This window comes from Phyllobates terribilis, unplaced genomic scaffold (assembly GCF_046119375.1).
Source record: "Phyllobates terribilis strain yellow unplaced genomic scaffold, ASM4611937v1 Scaffold_2__4_contigs__length_985480577, whole genome shotgun sequence".
Classification (NCBI taxonomy): domain Eukaryota; kingdom Metazoa; phylum Chordata; class Amphibia; order Anura; family Dendrobatidae; genus Phyllobates; species Phyllobates terribilis.
This window is the reverse complement of record NW_027362762.1, coordinates 361,053,157-361,069,037: the sequence shown is the minus strand read 5'-3', so window position 1 is coordinate 361,069,037 and position 15,881 is coordinate 361,053,157. Positions and strand designations below refer to the sequence as shown.

Below are 15,881 nucleotides of genomic sequence, written 5' to 3'. Positions count from 1 at the left end.
TCAAAAATGCAAGAAACTTAATTTGCGTAATTTGCGTAAGACCCCCTTCACACGCTCTGTTGTTTCCGGCACTGGAAAAACCTGTACCGGTGGGATCCGTGGTCGGCGTGCCATCTGTGTATTCGTGTGCCGTCTGTGTGCAACATCAGTGTGAAAGGTACTGGAATAGAATGCAGAATTGAAATGATAGATGTTTAGGTGCTAGATGTGGATAGATAGATAGATAGATAGATAGATAGATAGATAGATAGATAGATAGATAGAAATATGTTAGTGAGATATATATAATCAGTGCAGTGTGTGTAGTTTTCTGTATTTGTATTTAGCACAAAAATAAATAAATAACTGAAGAAAATAGCATGGGGTTCCCCTTATTTTTACTAAACAGCTAAGGGAAAGCCCATAGCTGTGAGCTGGTGTTATAATTCTGGGAAGGGGCCAATATCTATGAAGCTTACCAGTCTATTAATAAAAGCTCACAACTGTCTGCGTAGCCTAAACTGGTTATTTAAAAGGGGAACCCTAAAAAAAATGATGTGGGGTCCCCCCTATTTTTAATAACCAACAAAGGCTAAGCAGACAGCTGCGGGCTGATATTAATAGGCTAGGAAAGGACCAGGTATGTTGGCCCCTTCCCAGATCAATAACACCAGCCCTCAGCCTCCCCAGAAATGGTGCATCCATTAGATGCACCAATTCTGGCGCTTAGCCTCAGCTCTTCCCAATTACCCTGGTGCAGTGGCAACCGGGGTAATGGTTTGGGGTTGATGCCAGCTGTGTAATGTTCGCTGAGATCAAGCCCAGAGATTAGTAATGGAGAGGTGCCTGTCAGACACCCCCTTTACTAACCCCATAGTGAAAAGAAACAAACTCAAACACAGAGAAAAGTAATTTAATTATAAAAAGCACCCCCCGACAATTACCCTCTTTTACCCATTTATTAGCAAAATAAAGTAATCCACAAGGGTCCACCGTAAATCCATAATAAGGAGGCCCCACGACGAGTCACGACTGGAGGTTGTGGCGAGCGATGAGATCAGCAATGTGATCGTTCACCACGGCTGCCGGAACACACTGAGAGTAGCGTGTGAAGTCGGCTATAGTGATGAGCAGTGACATCATTAAGGTTATCGCAGGTCACAGCCAGCAATTCTCACGGTAACCTCTGTGTGAGCGGGCCAGCTTTGACCTGCGATAACCTTACTGACATCACTGCAGCCAGGTTCACATGCTACTCTCAATGTGTTCCAAAGGCAAAATAATCCCTAACTAAAGACTATTAAGGTTTAACTTTTATATACACTATTTAAAAGGAATACACAATTAAATGCGCAGAGGTCAGTATGTTGTTCAGATGAACTAGGGGATGATACCAATCTCCATTTTATATATATTCATAGTCATCACTCTCTGAGGTATCACTTAGTCACAATCACTCTTGTATTCAAGATGTAACTTAGTGTGGCCACGGGCCTGCACTATCCCATGCTACTATATTAATTTCACATCCACATTCCTGACTAATGCAATTAAAAAGCTATACTAAGCCTCCCAACGGTCGGTGTGAAAAACCTGACATGTGCGCACCACCTTTGAATACAATAGGTGTGCGTGCGTGTGGGTGTGTGTCCGTTTTTGCGGTCCTTAGAAAACAGACCGCATACAGACCAAAAAAACAGAGGTGTAAAGGGGGCATAATGATTGCAGAAATGGTGCAGAAAATGTGCAACATCAAATACTCATCAAGGGAATGTAGCCTTAAGGTCAGGACTTTCGCTTGGCAACTCTAAAACTTTAACTAGAAGACAAAATAGGATTGCTCCATGGTAAAGTCCTGGTAATAAGAAACAGGGAAGAGTAAGTGGAATCTGCTCACCTGGTGGAGGTGTGCAGGTCAGGCACAACTCTGATGAGAGTAGTAGTGAAGTGGTATTCCTCATATAGACTGCTGCTCCTCCTGTTAAAGCCAGCAGAGTGATTTATTAAAAAAATTGCGAGCAAAAAAATTAGAAATAAAATGTGGTGGGTGATGTCACTATGAAAACAAGGATGTGAAAGTGTAGAAAAACAACATTTATTAAAAGACAGCAACGCGTTTCAAAATCAATCTGATTTCTTCTCAGGCTATTATGCAAAGAAGTATAGAGAAGTGAATTGAATCATGGCTTCCTTTATAAGTTATTTTATATACTTCTTTGTAAGATAGCCTGAGAAAGAAATCCGATCGATTTTGAAACGCGTTACTATCTCTCTTTTTCTACATCTTCTCATCCTTGTCTTCATCATGACGGCGCCCACCACAACATTTTTTTTTCTCATTTTTTGACTCAGAAAACTTTAACTTTATTCTTCTTTGACCATTCTTATGTGGAACAACTTTTGTGCTTTGGAAGATTGTCTTTCTGCATGACCCTAATTATTTTCATATTCAGCTCATGGAGAGATGTTTTTCTTGAGAATTTGCGGGTCTAATTCAGATTTTATTGTTCCATCAATGATAGCAAAACAGGCAAAACCATGATTCTACTAACTTTGTGTTTCACAGATGCGGTCCTCAGAAATCTCCTTTGTTCATGTTGTAATAAAAGTCGACAAACATGTGTTATGAAGATCAGACCGTGATAAATCCCTATACTTTAAGTAAAACGAGTCGCCTACTGTCATTCCATTGGCTGAAGACACAAAACTCTAATTTCACCCTCAAATTATCGGCTAATCCTGAAGGTTCACATACTTTTGCTGTTCACAAGCATGTGATATTAAATCAATGGCAGTCTAATATTAACATTTTTAACTCATCTGTTTGATTTCAGTCTCTATCTACTTTTAGGACTTGTATGAAATTCTAATGTAGTTTTAGGTCAATTAATGTAGAAATATGGAAAATTAAGGAAAATTCTGAAAAGTTCACAAGCTTTCAAGCACCACTGTATTTGTACATAATAATGAGAATTGAGTGCTTTTTATTGGCCATCTTGCGTAATAGAAGGAAAAAAAATAATTTACAGAAGATTTTGTTGTGAAAATAGTCAATAAGAATTTAAAGCAATAAAGCAAAGTAAATGTTTTAACTTAAACATATAGAACTTCAGTGACTATAATGAAAATCCATTGATGGCCTTTATTTGATTTTATGAGAGTAGAAATGTTCCAAACCTCATCACTCGTTCCTTCTGGTGCGTCAGCAATCCGGGTTGTCTGCATGATCAGATAGCAAATCAGCATGAACTCCAAAATGCTGCTTGTTTGTACAAAAGAAATGTAGACTTTATTTAGTTAGTGTGCTGACTTGTGCTATTTGGATCGCTCCACAAATAGATGGAGTTTGCATTCCCGAGTAGTAACATCGCAAATCAGTGGTGCTGTATTCTTCCTAATTATTTGCTTATCTTGAAAAAGTCCATTCATTTTAATCGGCGTAAACCAACTAAAAAGTTGCTGTTTAGTTATGTAAAAGATTATTTCTGATATCTAAGCCCATCAATATATTTGAGACTATACAAACATACTGTTAGGTGTCAGGCTGTTGCTGGATTTGAAATTGGTCCAGAACCTTCTATGGTCTCCCATTCCAGTCCAGCCAGGGCTGATGCTGCTCAGCATCATCATCAGCCCCAACACCTAGCTGGTCCACTAGATGTACAGATTGTCTCTTGGGTCTTTATGCCTAGCAATGTTAAGCATAGGTTTCGGAGGGAGATAGGGCTCTTGGAGTCTAAGTCCAGGATTCACCGCACTGAGCATGCTCGTGACCTGGCGGACCGTGATTGGTGGTTTGGCAACCACCTGACCCGGTGACCTGGCACCGCCTGATTGGTCCACAGGTGGCGTCACCAATGGTGCGACAGTGGGCATGGCTTAGTCTTTAAAAGGCGTGCCCACAAACATGGCGGCGCGCTCTGATCTTTGAGCAAGTGATGCTGTTGTGTGGATGACTGTGTTCCATGTAGTTTCCATAGGCAGGTGTAGTGGAAATAGGCAGGCTAGTGGAAATAGGCAGGTAGCTTCGTCTTGCAGTCTGGCTCTGCCAAAGGGGTCGCCTAACACCCTGAGCAGCCTGCAGACGTCCTATCCACGACTATCGCCTGTCAGCCACGTGGAGTAGTACCCTTCAGTCCGGTAGCACGCCGGCTGGGGGCACGTGTACCCGTCGGCGTAGTCACACACGCATCCTAGCGCCGCCAGTGTAGTCCCTGTGCAGTAACAGGACTACAGATAGTTTTCCGGTCGCATATCTCCCGTACTGTTAACGGAGATAGAGCGTACCGCTATACCCGTTCCTGTGTGCAGTAACATGGAAGGGTTTATCATTTAAGTTGGTTGCTTTCCTTTTCACCTGGAAAGTGTTCGGCAGCAGTCCTCCAGGCTGCATCGCGGACCCCGGGGTCGGTTGCGTTCCATTATAATAAAGTTGTCTGCAACCGCCCTCCTAACACATACATGTAATGTGTATGTAAGGAAAAAGCAAACCAATAAGAGCTGGTTGATGGTTTCTAACAGATTCTACACATCTATAATATTGCAAATATGTAAATATTTCATAATATTTATCTTATTAGGACTTAGAAAATTCTATATTTATTTAAAAGAAGACATCCTCCACCTTATTATTGTCAAATTAAAACTGAGGTATATCACAAGAAAGTCTTGTGATATAGGTGTAATGTTCTTCTGTAATCATTAACAACTTATACAGAACTGACATATAGAATATGCTCTTAATTAGAATCTAGAAGCAATGTTACACACAACTTCCTTGGGCTCATAAGAGGAACTTATTCAGTGTCCAACCACCATCTATACAGAACATATACCGAACATGTCAACATTTAATTTAATCATAAACTTTGTCATCTTTGCATGCAGAGAGCAGTTGATCAATTAAGTCAAGTAGGTTGTGAGTCAGGACAAGTATAGAGAAGTGATTCTAAAGACGCTACAAGAATACTACTATTGTATTGTGACTACATTGCAACAGAACACAACTATGAAGTGAAAACACACATTAGAGTGATATTATCATGAAGAAATAAAAAACAAAGAAAATATAAACACTCTCTGTACAACGCCAAATATTAGAATAAAACATAACAAAACCTATAAGTAAAGTCACAGTTTTTGTGTCATATATCAACACAGAACTGTTGCATCACTCCAATAGAAGACAGCTTATAAATCTTTGCTTCAGTTTTTTAGAGTAACAGGTGTTTTCATTTACTCATTTGTCTGCCCTATCACCTTTGAATGCAGCTTTATATACTTTCCCCCTATGGGAATTTGCTGCTGGTGATAGTCTCATTTGGATGTTCAGCCAAACTGCTGTAGTTTAAGTCAGTCAGTGAAAGACCATCTAGGGTTTATCTCTCTGCTGTTTATGTTCTTTACCCTGCACCTATCTTCTGTTTCTTTTTAGGAAGCAGGCGGCATATTATCTAACAGTACCTATTTAATCCTTTATTTTGTGTTTTTTTTTTACTCACCAAGTCACCATGGGGTCTCTTTTATTTCAGCACACTTTCCCTTCTGTAGGTAATTTGTACTCTGCTCTGCCCTCCAGTTCTTTAGGAAGAACGTGAAGCGCATAGGTCCAAGTTGCCATCTTCTAGTCTGTGGTTAGGGCTATCTCAACTAACGCAGGAACCACTAGGGACCGTGGGGTCAGGTCTGTTCAGGAACCGGCAGGGTCAGTTGCAGTTTTTAGCATGTTACCTGTTTTCCCAAGTGAGTTGTTACACTATCTTAACACCTCAATTTGCGTATTGTGGACTTCCCCCACTTCTGATTGACAGCACTGCATGAACTCAATTTGCATGTCTGAACATGTGCATTGACACTGCCCAAGTTAAGCCATGCTCACACAAGGTCAGCGAAGAAGGTGTGTACACTGTGTGGGCGAGCCTGTTATCCTCCTAGGTTCCTCTCTGTGAGTGCTGCTCACTACACTGATACATCTGTAATTGTAGCAAGAGGCTTCAGAGTGGAGCTACGGAGAAGAATACACCCGCCCACACTGTCTGACCCTAGGTATGCACACAGTGTCAGCGCAAACACACACAGATATGCGGGCTAAGTTCAAGCACTATTCGATCTGAGGAAGCAAGAGCTGTTAAACAGAAGCAGAAGTCCTCCAATTACAAATTATGGTCTTGTAAAAGTGCACAGAGCCCTTCGCCATGTGAAATGTGCACTGAAACCTCCTCATTTGCATTTGAATTAAAATCATTTTAATCTACAAATCTACAGTGCTAGTATGATTTTTATAGGGGCTAAGAACTTTATATCATTGTATAGCTAGTTTAACATGCATTTTGTAGGTGACAAACTCTTTTTAATCCCTTAACACCACATAATGGATATATATCCATCATGGAACTAATCAGGGTGTGTGGAGTGGGCTCAGCAGCTGAGCCTGCTCTACATGTGGCAAATACTGCCAGTGTTACATAGCTAGTATCAGCCTCTAACAGCAGCCAGAGCTCTGATCGCAACTGTCAACTATTTAGACATGGGCATTTAAATGAAGGTGTCACTGGTGCATATGTGCACTGGCTCTCCTCCACATGATTGCAAGAAACCGTGTTTCCATGGCAGAAGGTGGGCCTGTTGAGGTCACCTACATCTGCCATCTTGGTACTTTGGTGAAGCTCAGGCACAGGCTGACCTTCATAGAAGACTGTGATTTACACTGATACAGGGTAAAAATGCATGATTAATCTTTTGTCATTTTTCTATAAAAAAAATGCAATTTAAAAATAAATACAAACCTTATAATAATATAAAAACAAAGATTAACACAACTGGGCGTACATTAACTTTTAACTGCATCATAAATATTGTTCTTGTTATTGGACACAAGTCCCATTATCAATAAGGTCAAATAGGCCATGTGTAATTCAACCTATAACAAATAGCAAATCATTAGTTTCAAATTAACTCCAAAATTAAATTGTTCTCTACTGGACCATTAAGACTTGATGTGTCAGAGCTTTGGTACCCAAGGGTATCCTTTGTTACCCTGGTAGTTATCGATCTGGGTTGTGAAGGGTAGCAAGTCAAGAGCAAAGAAATTTGTAGAATGTGGATCGAACTTTACTGATATTGAGTTGCACTGCTGATCTCTGGATAATGGGATTGTAATGTGTGCACAGAATGCAACAAAATGCTAACGCACACTACGAGTAACAAGTATGACTTTCATCATGACGTATGAATGTTGAGCTGAATTTTTTTTGTTGCTAGAAGAGTATGACTTATATTAAGGTAAATAAAGTGAAATGCATATTTCACAGCTCAGGAGTTGTACAAGACGCTGCAATCACCAAAACGCAGAAATATCAGCGTGATCTCCATTCTCACTTCCCTGGCTGGCAACAGTGTGACGAAGAAAGCCTTGATCTCTCTACACTTCAAAGATCCAGGTACGAAGTTTTGCTCAACTATTACTGGCAGCTTTTCTCATGATATTCAGTAAAACTTGTTCTGACTGTGTTACATTCCTTTTGAGCTCTTGAATGTTGTGTTTATGTTAGATTCTTACTGCTTTACATGCTTTTCTTAGTGCATGGAGCAGTCCGAATCGGTCTGTTGTTGGCCAGTCAAGTATTACAAACACGAATAAGCTGAGACCAACTGTTTGGAATGCTGATGAATACATAGTTCTGCAAGGTTTAACTTGAGATAAGAACGCATTCATTTACTTCTGTTTGATAAATACAATATATGGTGTGGTTATAATAGTGTTATTTGCAGTATAATAATTGTTATCATCCTTAGGGCTCAATCAGACAGCCGTATAAATCGGACCAAGATCGGAACGCAGTGCACAGATTGGCCAGCAGCCACCGGCCAGTCCGTGCACTGTGTCTTGATCCAATTTATACAGCCATCTAACTGCGCCCTTAGGGTATGTGCAAATGTTAAAGGGAATCTGTCACCCCCTGGGATTTATTAGACCTCTAATATGGGCATACAGGTGGTAGAAATGTAAATCTATACTTACCTGTATGCCTCATATTAGAGGTCTTGTTGCTGTGAAATGTCTTTTTATTCCTACAAGTTTCTGATGCATTCCCATCCTGGGTCCTGCATGAAATCCCGCCTCCTGCGTGAATTACAATGTTTCCCCCCACTCCTGCACGTCACAGTGCCCTGTGATGTGTAGTTGTGGTGGCCAAATCCCAAACCTGCGCACGTCACCTTTTACGCAAGGCGCACTTCTTCCTGCCATCTATGTTCATTGCGAGTCACTCTGACTTCCCAGCGCCTGCAGTATAATGAACATAGACGGCAAGAAGAAGTGCGCCTTGCGTAAAAGGTGAAGTGTGCTAGCGCGGGATTTGGCCGCCACAACTGCACATCACAGGGCACTGTGACATGCAGGGGAGGGGAAAAACATTGTAATTAACTCAGTAGGTGGTAGGTAGGTAGACATTTCACAGCAACAAGACCTCTAATATGAGGCATACAGGTAAGTATAGATTCACATTTCTATCACCTGTATGCCCATATTAGAGGACAGATAAGTGCCAGTGGGTGACAGATTCCCTTTAAGTATTTGCTGTAGACATTTCTGCTTAAAAAAAATGTGTTTCTTGGCGGGAAAAACATTGTTTATGCATTTTTTTAATGCATTTTTTGAATGGGTGAAAATTTTTAAAAATGCTGCAAAAACTGCTTCAAATCGGAAAGGAGAAAAATAAGCAACGTGTGCATGATATTTCAAAAATCTCGCTCCCTTTGCTACGACAGTAAAATGCTGCATTTTTCACTGCAAAAAAAGTGATGTATGAACATACCTTTTGAGGCCAAAATTTTGCTAGTAACATACATGTGCTTTCACATATATAGTACTCGGAGTTATCAAAGGAGACCTCACTGCAGCGGAAACTGTAGTTTATGATAGAACCATAATAACATGCTATAAATAAACTTAAAATATCACTTTTTCATACATGACAAAAACCGGAAAATAAAGTCATCCAATGTGTTATATTTTTCATCAATGCACCGTGTGTTGCAATAAATTATATGTACTTTGCACTCATGGTTCACAAGGAATGTCAGCCCGAGTTGAATAGTCCCTAAAGGCCCAATGCATGATAGGCTAGTTTCCTTAATTAAATGATATGGTACATTAACATAAATCAATGTGGCAAACTGTTAAGATTATTAAGCTGGAGAAGCTACCACCAATGTTTGTTTAGAATGGAAGGTAAGCTAAATGTAATGGTAAACTGAAATAGAACATTCTGCTGACTTCAATTATTGCGGAAAAAGAATGATAATTAACCAGCTAAAAAAAATCCTAGCGTGCTTATATTTGTGCCTTATTTAGAGCAGATCATCTCTCTACAGAGTAAGGTGGAATATTGCGATGATATAGCTTCCATTTCTACTCTGTAGAACAGTTTGAACTACAACAGAGGTCAATCTACAGTTTGCTGATTAAGACAATGATGTGCTCCTCTATTGACTGTAGCCGCCAATACGGCCTTTTAGTGAGGAAGTCAATTGATGTTCTATGCTGCAATGCAACACAAAAAAAAAGCAAACAGAAAAAAAGATTAAACTAGTTTCCATGGAAAATATTATTGCATTAAAGAATTCAATGTAAATGTGTAGAAAGAGAAACCACATTCAAATGATGGTAATTGCAAAGGGAATAATGATAGCATGTCTTTAGATAGTGTTATTTTCAATTTACTTTGTCATTTATTGCCTATCTTAAGGCCACTTAGGAAGATGAAATCAGAAAAAAGTCATTTTAACACTAGTAGGACAGGGATTTCTGTACCCGAAGACCCAATTATTGGGTAAAACAGATTGAGGATGTTATTATATTTTGAATGCTCGTTGCTTATTAGGGAATAAAATTCAAAGTTCAAGATTATTAACTGCCTAAAGAAAAATAGGATATAATATCAGAAAGGAAAATTATGGATAATGGGCCTATATTTACATAGAACCTTGATGGCAAAAGAAGACTAATGCTGAATTTACCCTGAAAGTGATCATGAACTAGTGCTCGATGCACAATAATCTTTTAGGGTAAACAGGCTGCCAGTCACCCAATGAATGAGCAAAATGCTTGTTCATTGGGTGAAATGATCTTTTATGCAGCACAAAAGATCATCGTTCTTTGCCGTGCATTGTACTGAGGAAAGAAGACCTGTGCTGCCAAGGACAATGGCAACCTATGTGAACTCTCTATTACAGATCAGTCTGCCTATACAAGCAGACTGTTAATCTGTAATTATTTAGCGTTACCGCTTGGTCCGTGTAAATTGACCCTAAGGCTATGTGCCCATGATGCAGAAATGCTCCGGATTTTTTCCTGATCATTTCTGCATCTCCCTGGCAGAAAAAACGCATGCGGATTGTACATGCGGATTGTACATGCGTTTTTCCTGCCAGGGACATGTGGAAGTGAAGCGTTCTTCACATGCATTTCCGCATGCGGGTTGTCAGGCGCTTTCCAAGCGAATTTAGCATCACTTGGAAAGTGCTTGACAACTTGGTCACACTATATAAATCCATGCAAACGGCATGGATTTATATAGTGTGACCGAAAGAATGGTAAAAAATAAAAAAATAAATCTATACTTAGCTTCCGATGGCCCCCGCAGTCTTGCTTCGCTCCGTCCTGGCTTGCCGGCATATCGCGGTACACTACTCTGAAGGACCTGCCGTCACATGACTAAATGACGTTAGCGAAGGTCCTTCAGTCCACCGCGATCTGCCGGCAAGGGAGGACGAGCGCAGCGGGGGCCGTCACAAGGTAAAAATAATATTTATTTTTTTCTTTTTTTTACAGGTTCTATGGTACCCGGGTCTGGAGGAGTCTCCTCTTCTCCAGACCCGTGTACCATCCGCATATTGAAATGCTTGGATTCCGCATGTACAGATGCAGTGATGCGTAATCCATGCGTTCCAATGCAAGTCAATGGCGGCGAAAACGCAGCGCTTCCGCAAAATACTTGGTAGTGCTGCGTTTTTTCCTGCAATGATAATCTGCAGCGGAAATTTCCGCTGCATGTGCACAGCACATGTGGATTATCATTGGGGAACATGGCAGGCCTTCTACCATGCGTTTTTTAAGCGTTTCTGCAGCATTTTTTCCACTGCGGAAACGCTTAAAAAAATGCATCGTGGGCACACAGCCTAAGACTTTTACATGCATCCGGCATTTCATTATTGCTTTTATTTAGCGATTAACTAAAATGTTGGATAGAAGCTAATGGAAGAACTGATCCAATTGTTTGCAATCTGTCAAGTGAATCAGTTATTGGACAGGAGTAGCAGCAGGTCCAAGGGCCAGTTCTGAACCACCACTTGGAAGAAAATGATGAAAAAGTTAGATGACAACTGATGCGTTTTTTGCATGAGTGTTGGCACCAGTTGTGATCCACTCAATAGCATCAGGATCAAAAAAATTAGCCTGATGTAACTGATAAATGTGAACCCAGCCTAAGACATCTATCCAGCCAGTATTTGGTTATGTTCTTTTTTTGTATTATTCTGTGTTTTTTTTTCTAATATTTCATTTTGAATCTTTTTATATGAAATCTGTCACCTGTTCCATGCTTCCCAAAATGCAGGCAGCATGAATCAGATCCTGGTTACACTATTGCTGCCAGGTATACGTTGCTCTGAAGAGCTCTGGTGTTTCAGAAAAAATGTAGTTTAAAGATCAGGCAGGGCACCACAGCCGGAGACAAGACTAGCCCAGCTCCATCCCTAGCCGGCCTCTCCAAATGCTGTTGTGGGTCATTGACAAGTTGTCCCATAGCGAGAGACCTGTTAATCACATAGAGCAACGCTGAGAAAAGCTGGTCAGGGGTGGCATCAGACAAGATCTTTTAAAGTATATTTTTTTGGTGGAAGGAAGATCTTTTTGTCAAATATATAATTAAAACAGGATGCAACTGTACAAAAAATAATGCAGGCCTCTTTTTTTTGTCTTGCTAAAGAACATATTTAGTTGAATACAGTTTTTTGTACTATAGAAGTCAATGTATAATAGGCACCTTCATGACCTAACTGGTTCGTAATCAGGGTACAAACTATTCTCTAAGAAACAAAATAATTTTAGGTTACTGATAATCTTTCTCTATCTCTTGGTTAAAGAATATTTCTTCCATCTCTCAGAAAAGGCTCCCTTGTACTTTTATCAGTTTTTGCTTATTTATAATCATGCCCGTCTTCTTTTTTCTTCTTTCATTGTAGCAACCTATCCACACTGGTGTTAGTTGTAAATAGAAATCTTGAAGCTATTTAATGGGGGTTACTTTAAAAGCAAAATTAGCATAATGAGGGATTTCATTCTTGTTCCATGTCTCCTGGTATATGTATATGTTGGTTCGACAAAACTAAACATTTTTTTTGGAATGGATAAATGTCATATTTAACTAGCAAAGATTAATAGTTAAGGTTGTTTCCTATTGATTCATCAAGTAATAGTAGAATGCTCTTGATTTCATCCCTAAATTGTAAACCTACACTCTTTATCTCAATTTTACTTACATTTTGAAGGTTTGAGTGACAAATAGAGCAAAGCGGAAATGAGTAGATTAAGACAATTTCTTTGGTCCTTCAGTAAACAAGATAAGTGGCATATAATCTATGTACTAAAAGAAAACAAAAGTATAGGATTTTGCTTAAGATCTTCACGATAATAAAGTGTGAAGTACAATAGATTTCAGCTGTGTAAATCTTAAAAAAGAAATGTGAACGCTAGAAGCGTTAGACGATAGCTATTGTCACTAAGTGGAAGAGCATTTAGATTACCAGTGACTGATATTACTTCAACATACATACAGTAATAATCTTTAGTGTCCTCATCAGATTGTAGGGAACATTGCTGCCCTCCAAGCAAGACATGGACACATTTACGCTTTATTTAATGGGCGGGGTTGGTTACTGCTTAATTGAATATGTCAAACATGTAAAATTACTGCCACCATAATCCTAAAAATAGTTATTCACCAGCTTGTTGGCACCCAATGGCCTCAATCTTCACTACTGATCAGAGTTTGACCCGAGTCTCATTTTACTGTGATATGATTCTCTCGGCTGAAAGAATCATCTCACAGGTGTGGAAAAGAGGGAGAACTTAATTTCTCCATCTTCTCCATTGTCTGTGCCCATGTAAATCGGACTGCATGACATCTGAGTGCAGTCTGATGTTTTACACACATCCATAGACTTGAATGGGTGCGCATGGTCTGATTAGCGGAGCCACTCGATTTTTTTTTCATGTTGAATCAGTATGAAAAAAAATCCACAGACTGCAGTGCCTCATAGTATAACATTGGGTCGAGTGCTACCCGATAAAACATCGGCTAGCACTTGGCCGTGTTATACCCTCATGTGAGCAAGCCCTTAAAGTGATCCCCAATTGTAGGCGATGGCAGACTAGGAAAATGATGCAACAATTCTCATTTTAATGATATGGTGTGTTCAGGGGAAACCTAAAAGGATAACTAAAATCATGTTTAATTTTGACTTGGACTTTTAGCAATGTTAAATTCCAGGCATCACCACCTTCTGGAAGTTGAATTCCAAGTAAAAAAAAAAAGAAAGATTAAAAAACTTTGGCTTATTGAATAGTTCTACATAATATACTTCCATGTAGCTATAAATCATTGAAATATTGACAGCTAGTTAGAAACGACATACTGTGATAGAAGATCAGAATTTGTTATTTAAGTGTTTTTCTGTGCATCCTAATCATCGATGATCCATTAGAATGCAAATATTGGTTCCAATACCTTTACCATGAAGCAATTTAATTGCAGCATAATGCATTCATGTGTAATTTTTCAATAAATGAAATACAGTATTTTACTTATTTATTATTATTTATTTCCTATGGTGTTGTGAACTAGAAAGTCTGTGCTTGGTGTATGACAAGAATGGACTCCTTTGCTCTTTCCCCTAACCAAAGGAGGGTGGAAATAATTAGGCTAGAGACCTTTAGAAGGTCATTGACTTCTACAAGGTGTTGTAGTCAGGTTCACCAGCACAGTGACATCCATGATTTGTTTATTATAGTCAGTGACTTCCTCAAATGTGGTATTTATGGCTTGGTAGTTGAACATCTCTACTAGGAAAATTGAACAGAGCAAAAGTGATAGGCCTTCCTGCATAAAACACAACTGTACCTATAGCCTACAAACAACCTGGAATTCTTCAGTTCTGACTATGTGTGAGACAACCTTCCCCACTTTTGTCCAATGCATACATCTATTCAATATTTTTATAATAAAAAGTACCATACATAAATAACTCTTTGATTCTGATTTTACAGTACTTGCTTTTTTTCTGAATCACAATTCCTGTTCAGCTATCCTTGGAATCCTTCCTTTTCTTTACTAATGTTCTTATAGTATTTCTTCCTCTGCAAAATAATCTCTTAGTTCATGTGCCCTATTGTTATGATACAAAAAAAGGCAAAAGAAATAGGAAAATTGAGAGAAGAGATAGAATATGGATTTTGCCAGGGGGACATGCGAAGCAGAAGTTCTAAGAGGAAAAATACACTATAAGAAAACATTAAATTATGTCGACATTTGCCTGAGGTTTATTTTCATGCACAAGTAAGTAACAATCATTCTTTTTATGCAACAATCCTATAAATAGAAGCCACGAGATGTGAACCTTACATTAGAGGTTCAAGTATATACATGAAATATAAAAATAAGAATGACTTCTAAAGTCAGGTACTAGCTAAGAATATAAAATATAAAGTCAAGTATTAGGTCTAGAAATTAATATATATAAATATATTAACAACAAATATATATAAATATAAATAAACCTCCAATGAAGATTTCTTGTCTTCAAGGCCAGTTTCCTGATTGTTTCAAAAAGAAACGTTACATAACTTTTACAATTATTTTGCTGAGATGTCTCTAATAGTGTTGAGCAAATATGTTCGGCATTTCAAATTCGTGTTCATGTTCGGGGTTCTGACTTGTTTGCGCCAAAAAAATTGGCTCCGCCCATGAACATCCCTGATTTGCCACTCTGTCATGCAGATTTCATCTGCGTGACAGCATGGCAAATTGGGGATGTTTATGGACGGAGCCCATTTTTTTGGCGCACCATCATTCCTGTTCCATCATTCAAGTAAATGTTAGCCCATGGAATCTAAGCATGGATAAGGTCTGTCAACTCATTGCTAGTGGCTCTCTGGATAAAAGAGTTGGGTTATCAGTGGGTTGCCACACCTATGACATCATGTCTAAATTTTAATGGATATGTATTTTCTTAACAAAACAAACCTATTAATATGAAAAGAAACCTGACAACTGATCCAAGAGCAGCATGTATCAGACACTGGATGCATGATTTCAGCCAGGTATTTTTGACTCTGAAACACTGGAAAACATAGTTTAATACCCAAAAGTGAAATATTTCCAAGGTACCAGAATAGTTGTTTGGTTCCTTTATTATTCAAAGTGCATCATCAAGCTAAAGTGCAATGTTTCGGCCAGCAAAGGCCTTTCTCAAGCCAGTTACAAAATAACAATATAAACATACAGGCAGTATACAAGGCTATTTAAATCAAGGAACCATTGGATCACACCTTATGTATCCTCCCCCTAGTTCCTCCCATATTGTCATAAAGACTTTATAACAATCAAAAAGACATACTGTTAAAATTGCAATAAAAAATAAAAACCTCACTTACATTTTATATTACAGTTAAGTAAGGAGAGCAACTGTGATATGGAGTGCAACTCGATCATGTGATTGCATTCACGATCATATCCCACAAATATATAGTGCCAAACTAATAGTCCAGGTTAAGAAACACACCCACTATTCAGGCATCATTCAGGATATATTTATAAATTATAAGACCGACCTCCCAGTGG

General features: G+C 39.0%; 1 protein-coding gene across 3 annotated transcripts in view; it reads left to right on the top strand.

Annotated features, from left to right (window-relative positions):
- Positions 1-15,881, top strand: part of FRMPD4 (FERM and PDZ domain containing 4) — a 773,166-nt gene that overhangs the window by 100,657 nt on the left and 656,628 nt on the right. For 2 of the 3 annotated variants that reach the window (XM_073664698.1, XM_073664701.1), the window contains exon 2: positions 7,290-7,418. The exons of the other annotated variant lie outside the window; for it this stretch is intronic. In XM_073664698.1, coding sequence (XP_073520799.1) covers positions 7,290-7,418 — 129 coding nt within the window. The remainder of the gene's footprint in view (positions 1-7,289; positions 7,419-15,881) is intronic. 3 annotated transcript variants of the gene reach the window in all.